This window comes from Apodemus sylvaticus, chromosome 19 (genome assembly GCF_947179515.1).
Source record: "Apodemus sylvaticus chromosome 19, mApoSyl1.1, whole genome shotgun sequence".
Lineage (NCBI taxonomy): Eukaryota > Metazoa > Chordata > Mammalia > Rodentia > Muridae > Apodemus > Apodemus sylvaticus.
In genome coordinates this window covers 35,405,147-35,421,206 of record NC_067490.1, presented here as the reverse complement: position 1 = coordinate 35,421,206, position 16,060 = coordinate 35,405,147, and the positions used below count along the sequence as shown (strand labels likewise).

The 16,060-nt window shown below is 40.8% G+C and overlaps 1 protein-coding gene across 1 annotated transcript in view; it reads right to left on the bottom strand.

The window, feature by feature from the left end:
- Ros1 (ROS proto-oncogene 1, receptor tyrosine kinase) overlaps positions 1-16,060 on the bottom strand; it is a 136,397-nt gene that overhangs the window by 34,627 nt on the left and 85,710 nt on the right. Inside the window, exons 28-33 of the mRNA XM_052163597.1 lie at positions 13,335-13,534; positions 11,789-11,933; positions 10,832-11,064; positions 9,557-9,733; positions 3,776-3,944; positions 2,138-2,255 (exon numbers count right to left, since the gene is read on the bottom strand). Of these exons, the coding sequence (XP_052019557.1) occupies positions 2,138-2,255; positions 3,776-3,944; positions 9,557-9,733; positions 10,832-11,064; positions 11,789-11,933; positions 13,335-13,534 (1,042 nt within the window). The remainder of the gene's footprint in view (positions 1-2,137; positions 2,256-3,775; positions 3,945-9,556; positions 9,734-10,831; positions 11,065-11,788; positions 11,934-13,334; positions 13,535-16,060) is intronic.

The window sequence follows — 16,060 nt, the reverse complement described above, 5'->3', positions numbered from 1 at the left end:
ACAGTAGATTAATAGACACAGACAGTACATAAAACAAATATGGGGTTATTTCTAGTCACTATCACACACTTGACCCTTGACCCTACCTCTGATGCATCCTTTGCTACAGAATATAGCAAGTATATTAATTAAAGTCTTAGTGATTCATGAACAAACCAACTAAACCCACGAAAAGAGAAAGCTGGTGGCCACTGTTTACAATGCTGGAAACTGCTAATCTCTAAACACATAATTGCTTCACAGTTTTAGATCAAACGTTTGCACTTTTTCCTTTTCTTTTCTGCATGTATATGTGATGTATACAGCCCTGCATGATTGTCCAGGCCATCAGAAGACATTGGGTGTCCTACCCTATCATTTTTCACCTTATTCCCTTGTGGCAGAGTCTGTCTCTAAACCAAAGATAGACTGGTAGCAGCAAGCCCCAGTGAGGCTGCCTCCATGTGTCATAGGGACAGTATCATAGGCATGTACACAGCCACACCTGGCTTTGTATGTGGGGTCTGAGGATTCAAACGCAAGTCCTTATGTTTTCTCAGTAAGTACTCTTATCCACTGAGCCATCTCCCTTATCTTTTTGCTTGTTTGTTTGTTTGTTTGTTTGGTTGGTTGGTTGGTTGGTTGGTTGGTTACTTGGTTGGTTGGGTTTTTTAAACAGAGCTATTTCTGTAGTCAGGATGTCCTTGAACACATGATCCTTCAGTCCTTGCCTTCTCAGTTCTTGGATTACAAGTGTGAATACCATTTGGCAAATATAATATATATATGTATATTATATATAATATATACATTAATTTTTCAGTCTTCTGTGTTACTTCTAATCTACTCATGCCATATTTAGATAAAAATGTAGATTTTAAAATTGCAAGAACAGTAATACTTAAGTTGGTATGTAGACAGATAGTTCAGCCACCAAAATTATCAGTATATATGAGTGGGGGGGGGTAAAAAAAAGTGTAGAGTGTAACTAGAGTATCCTTTCCCAAGATATGGCTTAGAGATAATCATATGACAACACTTCCTCCTGTCCTATAGTGTCCATATTATACCAATAATGGAGCTTATGGCAAGGGTATGTATGCAAGATATTTAGGTAAAATTACACACTTAAGCTCTTCCTGAGGGGAGCACACTAAGGAGTCCCAGCAAGGATAAAGTCATGGCCTGGATGTTACCCACCATTATAGTCAAAGACTGCCAAGACAGTTCTTAAACATATTTTACTCTGTATGAAAAACAGTGACAAGCTACTTTTTTGAAAATTGTAACTAACAATGTAGCCCAAAGAATTTCCTAACATTAGCAGGAAATTTTCTGAGGTTCTTGGGATGCTAGAGTAAAGACAAAGCAAAAATAGACCTAAAGCTCAAGTTGCCAGGACTATAATTATGGAAGTGACTTCTGTCCTTGGAGCCTCTTAAAGATGGCTTCATAGTCCCGTGAGGGGAGTGTCTTTGGAATTTGGATTTCTCCCCTAGAGCTGGCATAAGGTCAGCCCTTCTGGGCCAGTTCCCTCACTGAACTCTGCAAACTGGCTGGGTCTGAAGACGCATGTGCTTCTCAGCTGCTGGTTTTAGGCGACAGCGCATTTTCAGTCTTTGGAAACACTCATCTGTTGACATCAGACAGAAAAGACCGCACACCTATTGACTTCATATCATTTCAGCTATCTCCCTCGTTTCAGACTCTGAAAAAAAAAGAATACCTATCTTTCTGCCACTTTTCACCTGACAGAATCCAACTTTGCTAAAAGCAAAATTTATCAGTTTACATGCACTCATTGCCTGACACCAAACGCCAGCCCAGTAGTCCAGCTTCTTAAGCAGAGTGGATAGTAAGTAAATATCACTTGCATAAACTCTGTGGGAGCAGTTTCTGTGAAGTTTGAATGAGCAGTTACAGATTTCTGGGAATGGCATGGTATGTTTTGTAATTAAGAAAGTCAAGGCTGACTTTAGGAAATGGGCAAAGAACATCATGAAACACACAAAAATCCATAAAAATTAATTTTTCTATATAAATGTACTTTGACAGAATTATTGCTTTTGGCCACCTTGTATCTGACTGCTTAGTTCTTGTGGCACATGAGACACCAGTTGATATATATCCGACCTCAAGGGCACAAATTGACACCTACCTGACCTCAAGGGTGTAGTACATCAATCTGCTCCCATTATCTTCAGCTTTTTCCCACTGGATTGAATTTTTACTGCCTTCCAGTAATTTAGGAATGCCTGGTTTGCTTGGGACTCCAGCTTTATGGGGATAAAGTGAGAATTGACTGATGTATTAGAACTACAAAATATTTTGCATTAGTTATATTTCTCTGGAATACACTGAAGATGATAAATGCTTTAAAGAAATATCCCGATAGAAAGGCTGTGTGTGTGTGTGTGTGTGTGTGTGCGCGCGCGCGCGCGCGTGTGCTTGTTTATATGGAAGCTACAGGTTATCCTCAAGTTTTGGTCTTCATTTGCCACCCACATTACTGTTTTGAGAGAATCATTCATTGGTTTGGTGCTCATTCACTGGGCTAGGCTGGCTGCTCAAGGAGTCCCAGAGATATCCACCTGTGTTCACCTGCCATAGCACTGGGATTACAAGTGCTCTACCACATCCAGATGTTTAGTGTAGGTTCTGGGAACTGAACCCAGAACCTCACACCTACCTGGCAAACACTTTTCTGCTAGCGCTGTCTCCCCAGCCCTGAAGTACATATTTTTAATGTGAATATCTGAACCTTTCATTAATGATGGGTTGGCTACGTAGTAGGAACACTAATCATATCTCTTATCTAGACACAAAATAAGTGATAAATACAGATTTTAAAACAGTCATATTTTTGGAACCTTTGCCCTCTACGTTTTTCAGGAATCAACCTGGAGTTATGGTGTTGAGAATCTTAATCAACGAGAATTGTAAGGTTCGCCTTGGTTTATTTTTGTTTGGTTGTTTGTTTGTTTAAGATTTATTTATTTTATGTATAGGAGTACGCTGTAACTGTCTTCAGACACACCAAAAGAGGGCATCAGATCCCATTACAGATGGTTGGGAGCCTCCATGTGGTTGCTGGAAATTAAACTCAGGACCTCTAGAAGAGCAGCCAGTGCTCTTAACCACTGAGCCATCTCTCCAGCCCCGTTGTTTCTTCATTTTAGCATTTGGACTGTGAAATCTATTTTGTATGTATTTCTTAGGCATCCAGTTACTGTATTTTATATAGTTCTTGCTGCAAAACAATAGCTGGAAAGTATATCAGAAAACTAAAAGAAATAGTTTTGCCCATCTCAGGATCCTTCAAACCCTAGCCAGTATGTTCTTACTCCTTCCTGTAGTGACTTCTGACACTTCAGTTTATTCACTTATACAGACATAGTAATGACTCTCAGGTAAACATTTGAGGGCCAATAGAAATGGCTTAGAGGTTAAGGGCACTTGCTAGTCATGTAGAAGACTCAGTTTCTATTCCCAGTACCTACGTTGTGACTCATAGCCATCTGTAACTACAGTTCTAGCAGATCCAACACCCTCTCCTGTCTAACATTTGAACCTGTTAAGGCCACTAGGTACACAGGCAGGTATACATATATAGACTCAGACAAAACACTAACATACATAAGTGAAAAATAGATATAATTTTTCTAAAAAAAATCTGTGCTTCTAGAATGTTATTGGTGGAATTGAGAAATGAGAAAAGAACAGAGATGTTTGCATTACACATATATGTTAATTTATTAGCTAATAATACATGCTAACAATATATGCTAATACATACCTTTTGTCTTGAAGCTCTCTGGAATCGAGGAGCTATTTTCTCCTGTCGTGTAGACCACCACCACTCGAATGTTATAAGGAGTGTAAGGTTGTAGATCTGCGATGTTACAGACATAAACTGGACCTTGGCTGCATGAAGCTTTGACATGGTAAAATTCATTATACTTCCACTAGAAAAAGAAGCACAACTAAGATTTGTAGTCTTTTCAGAAACTCTTGGACATAGAACATGATTAACACTTAAATTTATTTACATTAAAAGTAAGAACTTCTTTATGCTGTTCAGCTCCACATCACACATAGCCCCCTTGTTTCTTACGTCAGGTTGTAATTAGATGAAGGGCCCTTTTTACCAAAGAGCAAGGTAGAGAGAGCATCCCTAAGTCTGTTCAATGGGGAAGATTCAGAGCTGAGACATGCTGCTCTCCCTAGGTGCTGACACTCATGCTAAAGCAGGGATGGCTAAGGGCAGAAGTCACAGTGGAGGAACAAGAATGGACTCATAACAGAGAGCCTCAATTCCAGGGACTTGTTCATTTTAAATTCATCATCTTAGATTTTTGATTCTTGATTGAAGTCCATCGACAAAGTCAAAACATTTGGGACTTTCCTCCAATGCTATCTTCAGATAGGTGATGGCCATGCTTTATACACATTCCCAGGAACCTAAAGTCCTCCAGAAGGGAAAACTCTGGCCCACAATACACTGGTCCTCTGCAGGTTAGACATTAAGTACAGGAATTCTCTATTCCCTTCCACATTACATATCTGATAGTCTTTCAGCTCAACTAAGTGAAGCTTCTTTCTTTGTGTGAAATTACTTTTTAAAAATCTTTCTATTTGAGACTCCTATGGAAGAGTTAGAGGAAGGACTGAAGGAACTGAAGGGAATGGCAACCCCATAGAAAAGACAACAGTACTGAGATCAACCTGGACCCCTTGAGTTCCCAGAGACTAAGCCACCAACCAAAGAACATACATGGGCTGATCCATCACTCACACACACACACACACACACACACACAGAGAGAGAGAGAGAGAGAGAGAGAGAGAGAGAGAACAGAGGACTGCCATGTCTGTTCCCAGTGGGAGAGGATGCTCCTGATCCTGTAGAGACTTGATGCCCCAGGGAAGGGGATGTAGGGGTGGGGGAAGCACCCTCTCAGAGGCAAAGGGGAGGGGGTGAAAAACTCTGGGAGCAGGGACCGGAGGGGGCAACATTTGGAACGTAAATAGATAAATAATTAATTTAAAAACATTTTTTAATTTAGGTTCTTAAAACTCATCACTTGACAATGTCGAGTGGGTTTTTATTGTTTTGTTGATTTTTGCTTTTGTTTACAAACAGGAAAGACAAAGGCGGTGGCATTTTGTCAACAGTTCTTAGTGTCTTTTCCTTGGTAGTGTTTCTGAAGGTCAGTTTCCATAAATAACATTTCCTCTGCATCTCCTTTTTCATTCAGTCCTTGTGAAGTCATATCGTATCATCAAATAAGCACTTTACACTAGTTTCTACTAAAGTTAGGAATATCTTCTATTGCAGTTTCAAGAGGTAGACCACCATGACACACACACACACAAAAATGGAGGGCTGGAAAGGAGAGGGAATAAAATAGTAAGCAGAAGAAATGTTATTCAAGGTTCTGCCTGCACTAAATTCATGAATATGTCAATCCCACTGACATAATGAAATGGCTTAATGAGGCAGGCCATGTGTGGTGTGTGTGTATGTGTGTGCGTGTGTGTAAGAGGGAGGGAAAGGTGTAGAGAAAGGGGACAGAGAGAGAGAGATTTTACTTCCAGCTAAAATCTTTATCCAGTTAGGTCCTGCCTTTTTTTTTTTTCCAGACAGGGTTTCTCTCTATAGTCCTGGCTATCCTGGAACTCTGTAAACCAGGCTGGCCTCAAACTCAGAAATCCGCCTGCCTCTGCCTCCCAAGTGCTGGGATTAAAGGCATGTGCCACGATGCCTGGCTAGGTCCTGCCTTCTTAATGATATGGTTATAAGTTACCTTTAGTGACTGGACTAGGGGATTTAACAATCTACAGCATCAGCAGGGCTCCTAAAATGCAGGTGAGATGGTTATTGAGAGCGCTTGCTGGAAAACTGACAGCTGATTGGCCTCACTACAGTAGTGAATGTTCTGGGCGGACCACCAACTTGGCAGCTCTAGCAGGCTATCCCAGAAAAACTCACACGGTGTTGTAACCATCCCCTTGTTGCCCCAGCTAACAAGGGCAGGGGTAAAGGCTACCCTAGAGAGATTAAATGGCTGACTGTGAAGTTTTGGAGAGTTTCTAGCCTATAGTATCTTGTAGATCAAAACTTCAGAAATACATAATTTCAGTAGAAAAACCAAAAAAAAAAAAAAAGTTAAGGGGAAAATGCAATTTAATGGACTTCTTTGAGAACAAGCCAAAGTAAAATTATTTTTCCCTAATTTTAAATGGAATATGTTCTGCTTATATATACTTTTTAGATATTTTTAAAAATCTATGTAATGCAGGATAAAGATTTTAAAAGATGGCTTGGGTCCTGGGGATGTAGCTAAGTTGGTAAAGTGCCTACAAGATTTTTTTTTTTACACTGAAACTGTTTTAATGATTTGCCTATGGAAATTATGACTTTATAAAAAATAAGGCTCCACTGGAGAGATTGGAGGATTATTCTCTTTTGGACTTACTTACATAAGCTTAATGCTTAATGTGTGACGTTGAGGGAAAGGGGATGCTACTGTTGTTTCTCTGATAGGAAAAGAAGTGAAAGATAATGATGCACTGGTACCTCCCCGGTATCACAGTCCAGATGTGTTTGTGTACACCTTAATCCTAGCGTGCAGAAGGTAGGACAGAAGAAAGAGTAAAAAGTTTTAGGTCAAAGGTTATATTCAGCTATATGAAAATTCAAGAATAGTGTAGGCTGGCTAAGACCTTGTCCCAAAACAAATAAATCCTCAGCTTATGTTCTGATGTATTTATTTTGCAGACATGGAAATTGTGTCATAATGCCAAATTTTACCATGTTGTTCTTCCACTTATAAAGCAAAGTTTAATTAAAAGGGATCTCTATCTCCCCTGGCTGCTCATCCTCCAAGACTCTCAATGTGGATTTATGGGATCATTGCCAGCAATCTTGTCATTAAGAGACAAATTCAAGTTGCTCAAAAGGGACAGAGTGTTCAGCTGGAGGACATCTCTCCACTGTCCAGAGGCAGAGCCTTCTACCCTGCTCCTGCATCTGTACCACAAATGGCCGCATATACAGAAAGGACTACTGTCAGCTTCGTGATAGAGTTTTTCAAAAGCAGAGTCTTGCTGTGTGCAGTTGAGGATAGTCTCAAACTCATGATCCTCCTACCTCCTCCTTCCACATGCTGAAATTAACAGTGTATATTACCACATACTCAAGTAGCCTTGTTGTTTTGTCAATGTGGCCCATGATGAATCCGTACTGAAAATAAAATAAATAAATAGGTGGACAGAGAATGTGCAGCAGTACACTCACTTCCTTGAAGTCATGAGGACTGGACCAGGAGGACCCTTTCTACTGTCCTCCCCAGACCTTGAGGAATGGGACAGTTGATTTAATGACTCATGCTTCTTCAGTGGACATCACCCAAGTAGGACTGTTCTAGGGGTGCGTCAGCCCTGAGATTCTTCTTTGCAGAACAATGACTCATTTGACGATGACATATGACTCATAGAATCTATCTCACTCCGTGTCTTCTCATCAAGACAATGAGAAACCTACCCATTGTTATCCCTCGAATCTTCTCCAGTCTGAGAAGTAACACTCACCTCCTCGCCCCTTGACTTTACACTGAACTGCATTAAGCTTATCTAAGTCCAAAAGAGAACAATCCTCCAATCTCTCCAATTTAGTCTTATTTTTATAAAGTCATCATTTCAAATAGGTAAGTCATTAAAAGAGTTTCAATATGGAAAATAAAGCTACTTTCTCAATATTCAATACTTGATCCTCTATTTCCTCATTCTTATCCAAAAAGAGCAAAATCACCAAAAATATATCTTATACAGTACATTTTAAGAACCTACAAAGAGGAAAGGGACCATGAGATGAGAAGAGGAGACTTTAATGAAACACTGAAATTTGTGTGACATAAAAGCAGAGGAAGGGACAAGTGACAAACACAGAGGGCAGTAGAGGAGGATACATAAGAACAAGATCACTGTCAACACTTGAGCACAGATGGGGAAGGGACACTTGAGATCCCTCCCCTAGCTGATGGGTTATCCATAATTAATGGATGCTTGGGGTAGCCAAGAGGATAGAGAGATAGGTAAGTCGACCATGATCCAGTAAATAGCTCCACACCGTGTTCAAGAAAGTAATTCTGCTTAAACTCAGTGGGTTACTAAGATAAGCATGAAAGTAGGAGAAGGATGTTTTGTGAAGGGGATTTCCAGAAGCAGGGGTGAGAGAGAGGAGTGGCAGAGAGGAGAGGTCAAAATAGGAAATATCCACATATGGAATTGTCAAGAGGAAGTGGGAGGAGGTGAGAGAGGGGAGTGGTGTGAACGCTATCAAAGTATATAAGTCATGTATTAAATTATTAAATAATCAGCTAAATTTTTGTTTTTAAAAAAATAAATGTGCAAAAAGGGAGCAATTTGACTTTTTTAAAGTGAGATCTCTACAGTTCTAATTTGCTTTAAGCAACTCCAAAACAAGATGGTCTTAAACAGTCTTTCCAATGCCTCAACATAAGCCTGTAAACTTGCGGACATGTGCACAGTGAAGCATTTGGTAAGAATGGCAGACAGCAATTACAAAATCTCAATAATCTATTCTTGGTGCACCACTGTGAAAGCCAGCGTGGATAGCCAGGGTCCAGCTAACTGGTGTCTTAAGCGTCAGTTTGGGTGTTGATTTAATAAATCATGAAGCATTCTGAATAAAGAAACACTTTAAACTTTTTATGTATTCACAGTAAACTGTTTAGGAATAAAGCAGCTTCACGTTTTGTTCTCTTCTGTTGCTATGCCCTAATTAATTAAATGTTGAAAGCACACTTCCAAACTAGGTTTCAGCTTTTTGCTTGTTGGTTTATTACCTTTTTCATAGAAAACACCCAATTGTTATGGATTTTAAAGGTGAAAGCATATAAATCGAGTTTATTAATAATTAATATTTTATTTAATATAAAATTAGTTGGATGGTTCTTATAATTTTATGCATAGGGATGGTTAGCCTGAATCTGTGTCCGTATACCATGTATGTTCCTGGTTCTCTTTGAAGGCTGGAAGACAGAGTCAGATGCCCTAGGACAGGTGTAAGTAGCCGTGCAGGAACTGAATTGGGTCCTCTGGAATAATAGTCAATGCTCTTAAGTCCTGAGCTATATCCCGAGCCCCTATATGAATCTTCTGAAAGTCAATTTTTTATTACATGTATTTAATGTTGGAGGGGGTAGGAGTGGAGATACACACGTGCCAAGACTTGTGTCTAGAGTTCAGAGGAAAATGTGTGAGACCAGATTCTTTCTTCTTTGTGGGTCCCATGGATCAAACTTAAGACCTCGGGCTTGACAATAAATACCTTTACCCTTAAACCACACTGTCATCCCTTCAAAACAAACTGGGCTTTGGATGCTGTTTTGGACAGAACTTTACCTGGATTATTTATTGCTTCTTATGTCAATCTGCGCCAATAAATGGTGGCAAGCACTGTTTATTTATACAAGAGAACATTCTAGTCATACAAAAAAATCTTTCCAGCTTATGGCAGATCATAAAACAAGGATTTGCATCAAAAGTCTACCTTCTGGAGTTCAAACCAAAATCTGGTGAGATTAGCATTAGATGGAGCCTTCCAATCTAACTGCAGACTAGTGTTCTCTGGAACCAAGGCAGAAGGTTTCTCTGGTGTGTCAAACATGTTGACACTGACGGGATGACTCTCAGTACACCACATTTCCTCCGGGTGACAGGCCAGGACCTTTTTGTTAAAATAAGTGAATGAATTAATAAATAAATAAATAGATAAACAAACAAACAAACAAACAAATACGAAAAAGCAACTTAGCCTTCTCAGAACATGACCTTGAATATGACAGTTAGAAGTGCCCGGGACAGGGTAGTAGTGAGAGGGAGGGACCTGGGAGGGAGAGAGGAGGGACAGGGGGAAAAGGGGGAGCAGGAGCAGGTACGGGAAGAGACAGGGGAGAAGTCCAGAGGGTCAGAAGAATGAGTAAAAATATGTAGCAGTAGGGGGGAGAACAAGGATGGGGTGGGGTGTGGGGCGGGGAACCACTAGAAAGTCCCAGACAACAGGGAAGAGATTCCCAGGACCCAACGGATATTATATTAGCTGAAATACCCAACAAAAGGAGACAGAACCTGAAGAGATCACCTTTGGTAGATAGGCATGGCCCCCAGTTGAGGGATGGGGCCACCCACCCATCTCAAAATTTTTAACCCAGAATTGTCCCTGTCTAAAGGAAATACAGGGACAAAAATGGAGCAGACTGATGGAAAGGCTATCCAGAGACCACCCCACCTTGGCATCCATCCCATGTGCAGACACCAAACCCAGATACTACTGCTGATGCCAAGAAGTGCTTGCATACTCAAGCCTGGCATAGCTGACCTCTGAGAGGCTCTGCAAGCATCTGACTAAGACAGATGAAGATATTTACAGACAACCGTCAGATTGAGCCTGGGGACCCCAATAGAAGAGTTTGGGGAAGGACTGAAGGAGCTGAAGGGGATTGCAATCCCATAAAAGGACAAGATCAACTAACTGGACCCCCTGAGACCAATCATGGGTAGGTCCATGGCTCCAGCCACATAGCAAAGGATGGCTTTATCTGGCATCAATGGGAGGGGAGGCCTGTGGAGGCTTGATGCCCCAGAATTGGGGGATACAAGAGGGGTGAGGTAGGAGTAGGTGGGTGAGCACTTGCTTAGAGGCAAAGGGGAAGGAGTGGGATGAGGAGTTTGTAGAGGAGAGACCTAGAAGGGGGACAACATTTGAAATTTAAATAAATGTAATAACCAATTAATAAAAATAAAAAGTGCCCAGGACACTCGATACCTTCAGCACATAGAGTTGTCCACCAGATAGTTTAGTGACAAGTAGAGAAAGCCTGGCACTTGGAAATTCACCCTGTCTTAGAGGAGTCTCAGGAATTGGAGCCAGGTATGACATAACCAGTTGATAGCGGACTGACTCTTTGGGTCCATTCGGCTTATGCGATTCTGTCCAGAATACATGGAGACTGGTGTCTGACAGCACCGTTGCATTGATATGACAAACTGCCCCGGGCACTGAAATAAATAGCATCGAAGGATAAGGGACATTGCAACAGCACTAGGTGGTGGAAAGAAGCGAGAGAGTCAGTTGAGGAACAGTGCTGTCATGTGAGCAGAACGAGTTACAGAGGTCCAAAGGAAAGTTGGCCACTTACATAATGGGAAGCGAGCAGGCTGCCTGAAAAGATGTTGTCTATTTTTGCCTAATGACCAAATCATTCTCTGACCCCAGCTCAAGTCTACAGGCAGAGATAAACTATGAAATTCGAGAGAGCTTTGTGACAACCATCAAAAACAGCTGAAAGAAATGATTTCCAGCCTTTGGATTCTCAATCTACTATTTCGAAGACTGTGAGTCTGCATTATTTTAAGCCCTAGGGCACTGGGCACATTTCACATTATATCTTGGTTTTCCTCTCCTGCCACGTGTGCAGAAACCTCTGATTACATGGGAGGAGAGTGACACTGCATGGTAGGACTAAAGCTTGTGCTTCTTGGCCAATCTACATTTTGATGTCTTACCTTCTAGTTTCTTTGTGTTTTGCTGGACTCAGTCGAGTCAAGGGTTAGAGCCAGAGTCAAGTCTCTAAAGTGTTTTCCCAGAGTTCACATTGAACCTTAAGCACCCACACAATGGTGATTACTTAGCATTCAGATAAAAACTACAGACATGAGCATCACACATATTAAAGAAACCCACAGCAGCCATACTAGAAACTCACAGCAGCCTGTAGCTCACCTCCACTTTTAGTTTTTCCTTGAATCTCTTTTCCCAGAGGTAAATGTTCCAAAGGCTCTGAATAATAGTTCTTCACAGCTAGCTGAATCACATATGTTGAAAATGGCTGCAGGCCTTCAATCCGGGCTACATTCTCCTGGGATTCCTGTCGTTGAATTTTTCATTAAGTATTCAATTCTTGTATTTCATACAAATGACTGGAAACAGTTATACTGGACTGTTTGTGATACTATCTTAATCTAACAGACTTGACTTGTTTACTGTCTCCACGAATTAGTGACAAATGATTAGCAGGCAATTCTTGGCAAATGTGGAATGACTCACCACACAGGGCAGTGAGACCCCACAGAGAAACAGCATTTCAGTCTCATTGCCTCACAATGTGGGACTGTCAGTTTGCAAACTTATGTGAACATAATGAAAGATCAAATAAATGCAGTTAAACATTCCCAGAACTCAAGTCTGATGGATTGAACAAGATCCGGGAAACTTCGGTTCTCAATGCTGCCTGTGCTTTAAAACCCTCCAAGAAGGTTTCTGAACGTGTGCTTTGGTACCACTCTTAGCGATCCTGACTGAGTGGTCATGTGTGAAGCCAAGGTGAAGAGTACCTGACTTAAACTTGTCTTAATCAGTTTTCAGACAGGAAACTATTGTTGGTCTAATACCAAACATGTCCTGCACTGTAATATACATAGCTTATTCAGCATAATGTATACTTTATGGCAACACACAGTATCTATTATCTAATGCTGATGATCAATTTCCCTTCTTTAATTTGGCTAAATGAAACAATTACAAAGATAAATATTGAACACAGATTACTCTAAGAACCAAACAGCAATCAAATACTTTGGTTTTGAAGTGAATAGTGACAATTATTTCATCCAAGAAATAGCCACATCCAGGCACACTGATATATGCCTGTAATGTCATATATTACACCAGAGGCTAGGCATCCCACAGTAAACCCAAGGCCAACCTGGGCTATGGGACTAGTTTCCTGACAGGACTATACAGTAAAATGATGTCTAAAATGAGTGTACTATCTACTGAATGTCTACTATTCCATACAACTAGGGAAACAATGACAGATAACAAGCAGATGGAGTCCATAGATCACAACATGAAGAACAAGAAGACAAAAATATAATTTATACTTTATATTAGATAAATGTTATAGAAGGACACAAAATAGTCACATTCTCCCTGCTTGATTCTATCCATGGCTTTTGCATTTAATGGCTAGGTCATAGGAACAGGCTCTATCATTCTTGGGGACAATTAGGGAGGGGAATAAACTTTGTTCTCTCAGGACCTGCAAGAAACAGTTACCATGACAACCCATAGCTAATGTTAATAAGTTTCCCTAATGTTTAACTTACTCCCAGGCAAGAAGGCTAGAAACCAATATGCTTTGATCAGTCATGGGCTAGAAGAAGTTTTAAAGCAAAGCTTAGAATATCTTTGTCGAAGACATGGTTGAAAGGTTTACATCAAGTGAGAGCATTTTATAAAGAGAAAAAGCAACCAGCTCCAGGCTTACCTGCATTTTGTATTTCCTGTCAGAGCTGTTTGCCCAATTAGCTTCCGTATAGTAAACCAGGTATGTTGAAGTAGGTCTGGTCATACCATGCCACGTGAGGTTTGTCTTGACTGGAGGTAATTTGAGTGTGAGACTGGTGTTGGTGGCATTCAATATAGTTGCTTCTACCCTATCTGAAGCTAGAGACAGGTATGCTTCATCTAAAATAATAAGAAAAATAAGGATTAGTAGGTTTATCTAACAAGGGCAATAGCAAATGTTAGAAACAAATTTGTGGAGTACACAGAACTTTACATGGAAATGATAAATATGAAATGCTTTTGATGGTGTGTCTACTTTGAGACCCTGGCTTTGGCACGATATCCTGGGTCCTCCCCAGTATGCTCCTCCTTCCCTCTACACTCACATATGTCTGATGTTTAGGATGGCATACCCAGAAGAAACTCACTTTCAGAAGTTCAATTGCACGATTTTGTTAAGTGTCTACTCTGTGAACCCTCCAAAGTAGCATTTTCCTCACTGAAAATGAAAGGCAAATATTCTGTAAGACATCCCTGACCCTCACTGTCTTCCTGCCTAAGATGCAGCCACCATATAACAAGGGGCAGGAGCAATCTTGTAAGAACTTACTAGAAGACATGCTAGCAAAGTTTGAGACTAGCAGGCATGGTGGCACATGCTTGTAATAATAGCACTTAGGAGGCAGAGGCTCAAGTGTTTGATGCTAACATTTGTGTATGACGTGTTATTGTACTCTTAAATTCACTGTAGCTGTGACCACCTGCATAGGCTCACCACAAAATTTGACGTGTTGACACCCTGTCATTAAAGTGGGAAAGGCTCATAAAGGCTCTATAAAGATTTATATACAAATAATGGTTGGTGAGAAAAAAGGTATTTTCTTTGGTGATAGGGTCACTGATAAATATACATGCTTTTATAAACAAATTTTGGTGCATACAACTGTAAATAATGCTAATGAAATCCATTGGTTTACAAAAAAAATAAAAGACAGTAAGTAGAAAAATAGGATATGGGGTCTGGCAAGATGGCGTAATGGATAGGTTCCTGCAAACCTGTCAACCTGAGATGGGTCCGCTGATTCCACAGTAGAAGAGAAAGGACTCCTGAAAATTGTCCTCTGTCCTCTACAGATACATCATGACAAACATGCACCAGCATTCACCCACCTCCCCCACACACAGTAAATAAGAAACTGATTAAAATTATATGAAATAGTAGAAGGGTGGCTAGATGAAGAGGAAGGATATTGGCAAGAGTGAAAGACTAGGAGAAGGAAATGGGTGAGTACGATCAAAGTATGTTATGAACATGTATGAAAATGCCATAATGCAACCCATTGCTATGTACAATTAATATATACTAATAAATACATTAAAATGAAAAAGAACTTGAGGTCAGTTTGGACAACGTAATGGGTTCGACTAACTTCAAGTACCTAGACAGACCATGTGTCACAAAACAACAAAAAATGTAGGAAAAACAGAAATCAAGGTCTTTGTCTTAGTCGGGCTTCTACTCTTACGCAAACATGATGACCAAGAAGCAAGTTGGGAGGAAAGGGTTTATTCAGCTTACAGTTCCAAATTGCTGTTTATCACCAAAGGAGGTCAGGACTGGAACTCAAGCATGTCAGGAAGCAGGAGCTGATGCAGAGGCCATGGAGGGATGTTTCTTACTGGCTTGCTTCCCCTGGCTTGCTCAGCCTGCTCTTTTATAGAACCCAAGAATACCAGCCCAGGAATGGCATCACCCACAAGGGGCCCTCCCCCTTGATCACTAATTAAGAAAACACCCCATAGTTGGGTCTCATGGAGGCACTTCCACAACTGAAACTCCTTTCTCTGAGATAACTCCAGCCTGTATGATGCTGACACACACACACACACACACACACACAAAAACAGCCAGTACAGTCCTGATGGCATGATACAGTACCTATGTTTAACACCCAACCAGACATGTCAGACCCTGAACAAACCGAGGAAGCAGTAGCCACACAGACCACAGTAGGAATAGGAAGGGATGTGTGCTCTAGCCCATGCAGTGGCACACCACAATGAATGTTTCCTTTCTTCTAGTTTGTTGCTGCTACTGTGAGAAAACATTGATCTAAAGCGATCTGTGAGATGGAAGGGATTTATTTCAGCTTACAGCTTACAGTCCATCATCAAGGGATACCAAAACAGGAACACGGAGGCACGACTTGAAAGCAGACTCCACGTATTAATACTGCTTGGTGGCTTGAGCCTCGTGGGTAGCTCAATCTACTTTCTTGTATAGCCCAGGACCATTCACCCAGGGGTAGCACTTCCCACAGTGGGCATAACCTTTCTACATCACTAAAACAGAAAACACCTCAAAGACATGGCAACCAGTCAGTTTTATGGAGGCAGTTCCTTCTTCCCAGTGACGCTGTGTTAAGCTGACTTAAACTAACCAGCAGAATTGACCCCTTGTCAAATTGACAGCCTTTTTTGGAGGGGACTACAGGAGTATTTTGGAGCTTTGGCCTAGAAAAGGCTGCCTATTTCTGTGTTAGTTTGCGGCTCTGTTGCTGTTATAAAACACCTATTACAAAACAATTTTGAGGAAAAGGGGAGGTTATTTATTTATGCTTTACAGACTTTATAATCTGTCACTGAGGGAAGCCAAGTCAGGAACCGAACATGGGAACCTGGAAGCAGAAACTGGCACTGAGGCCC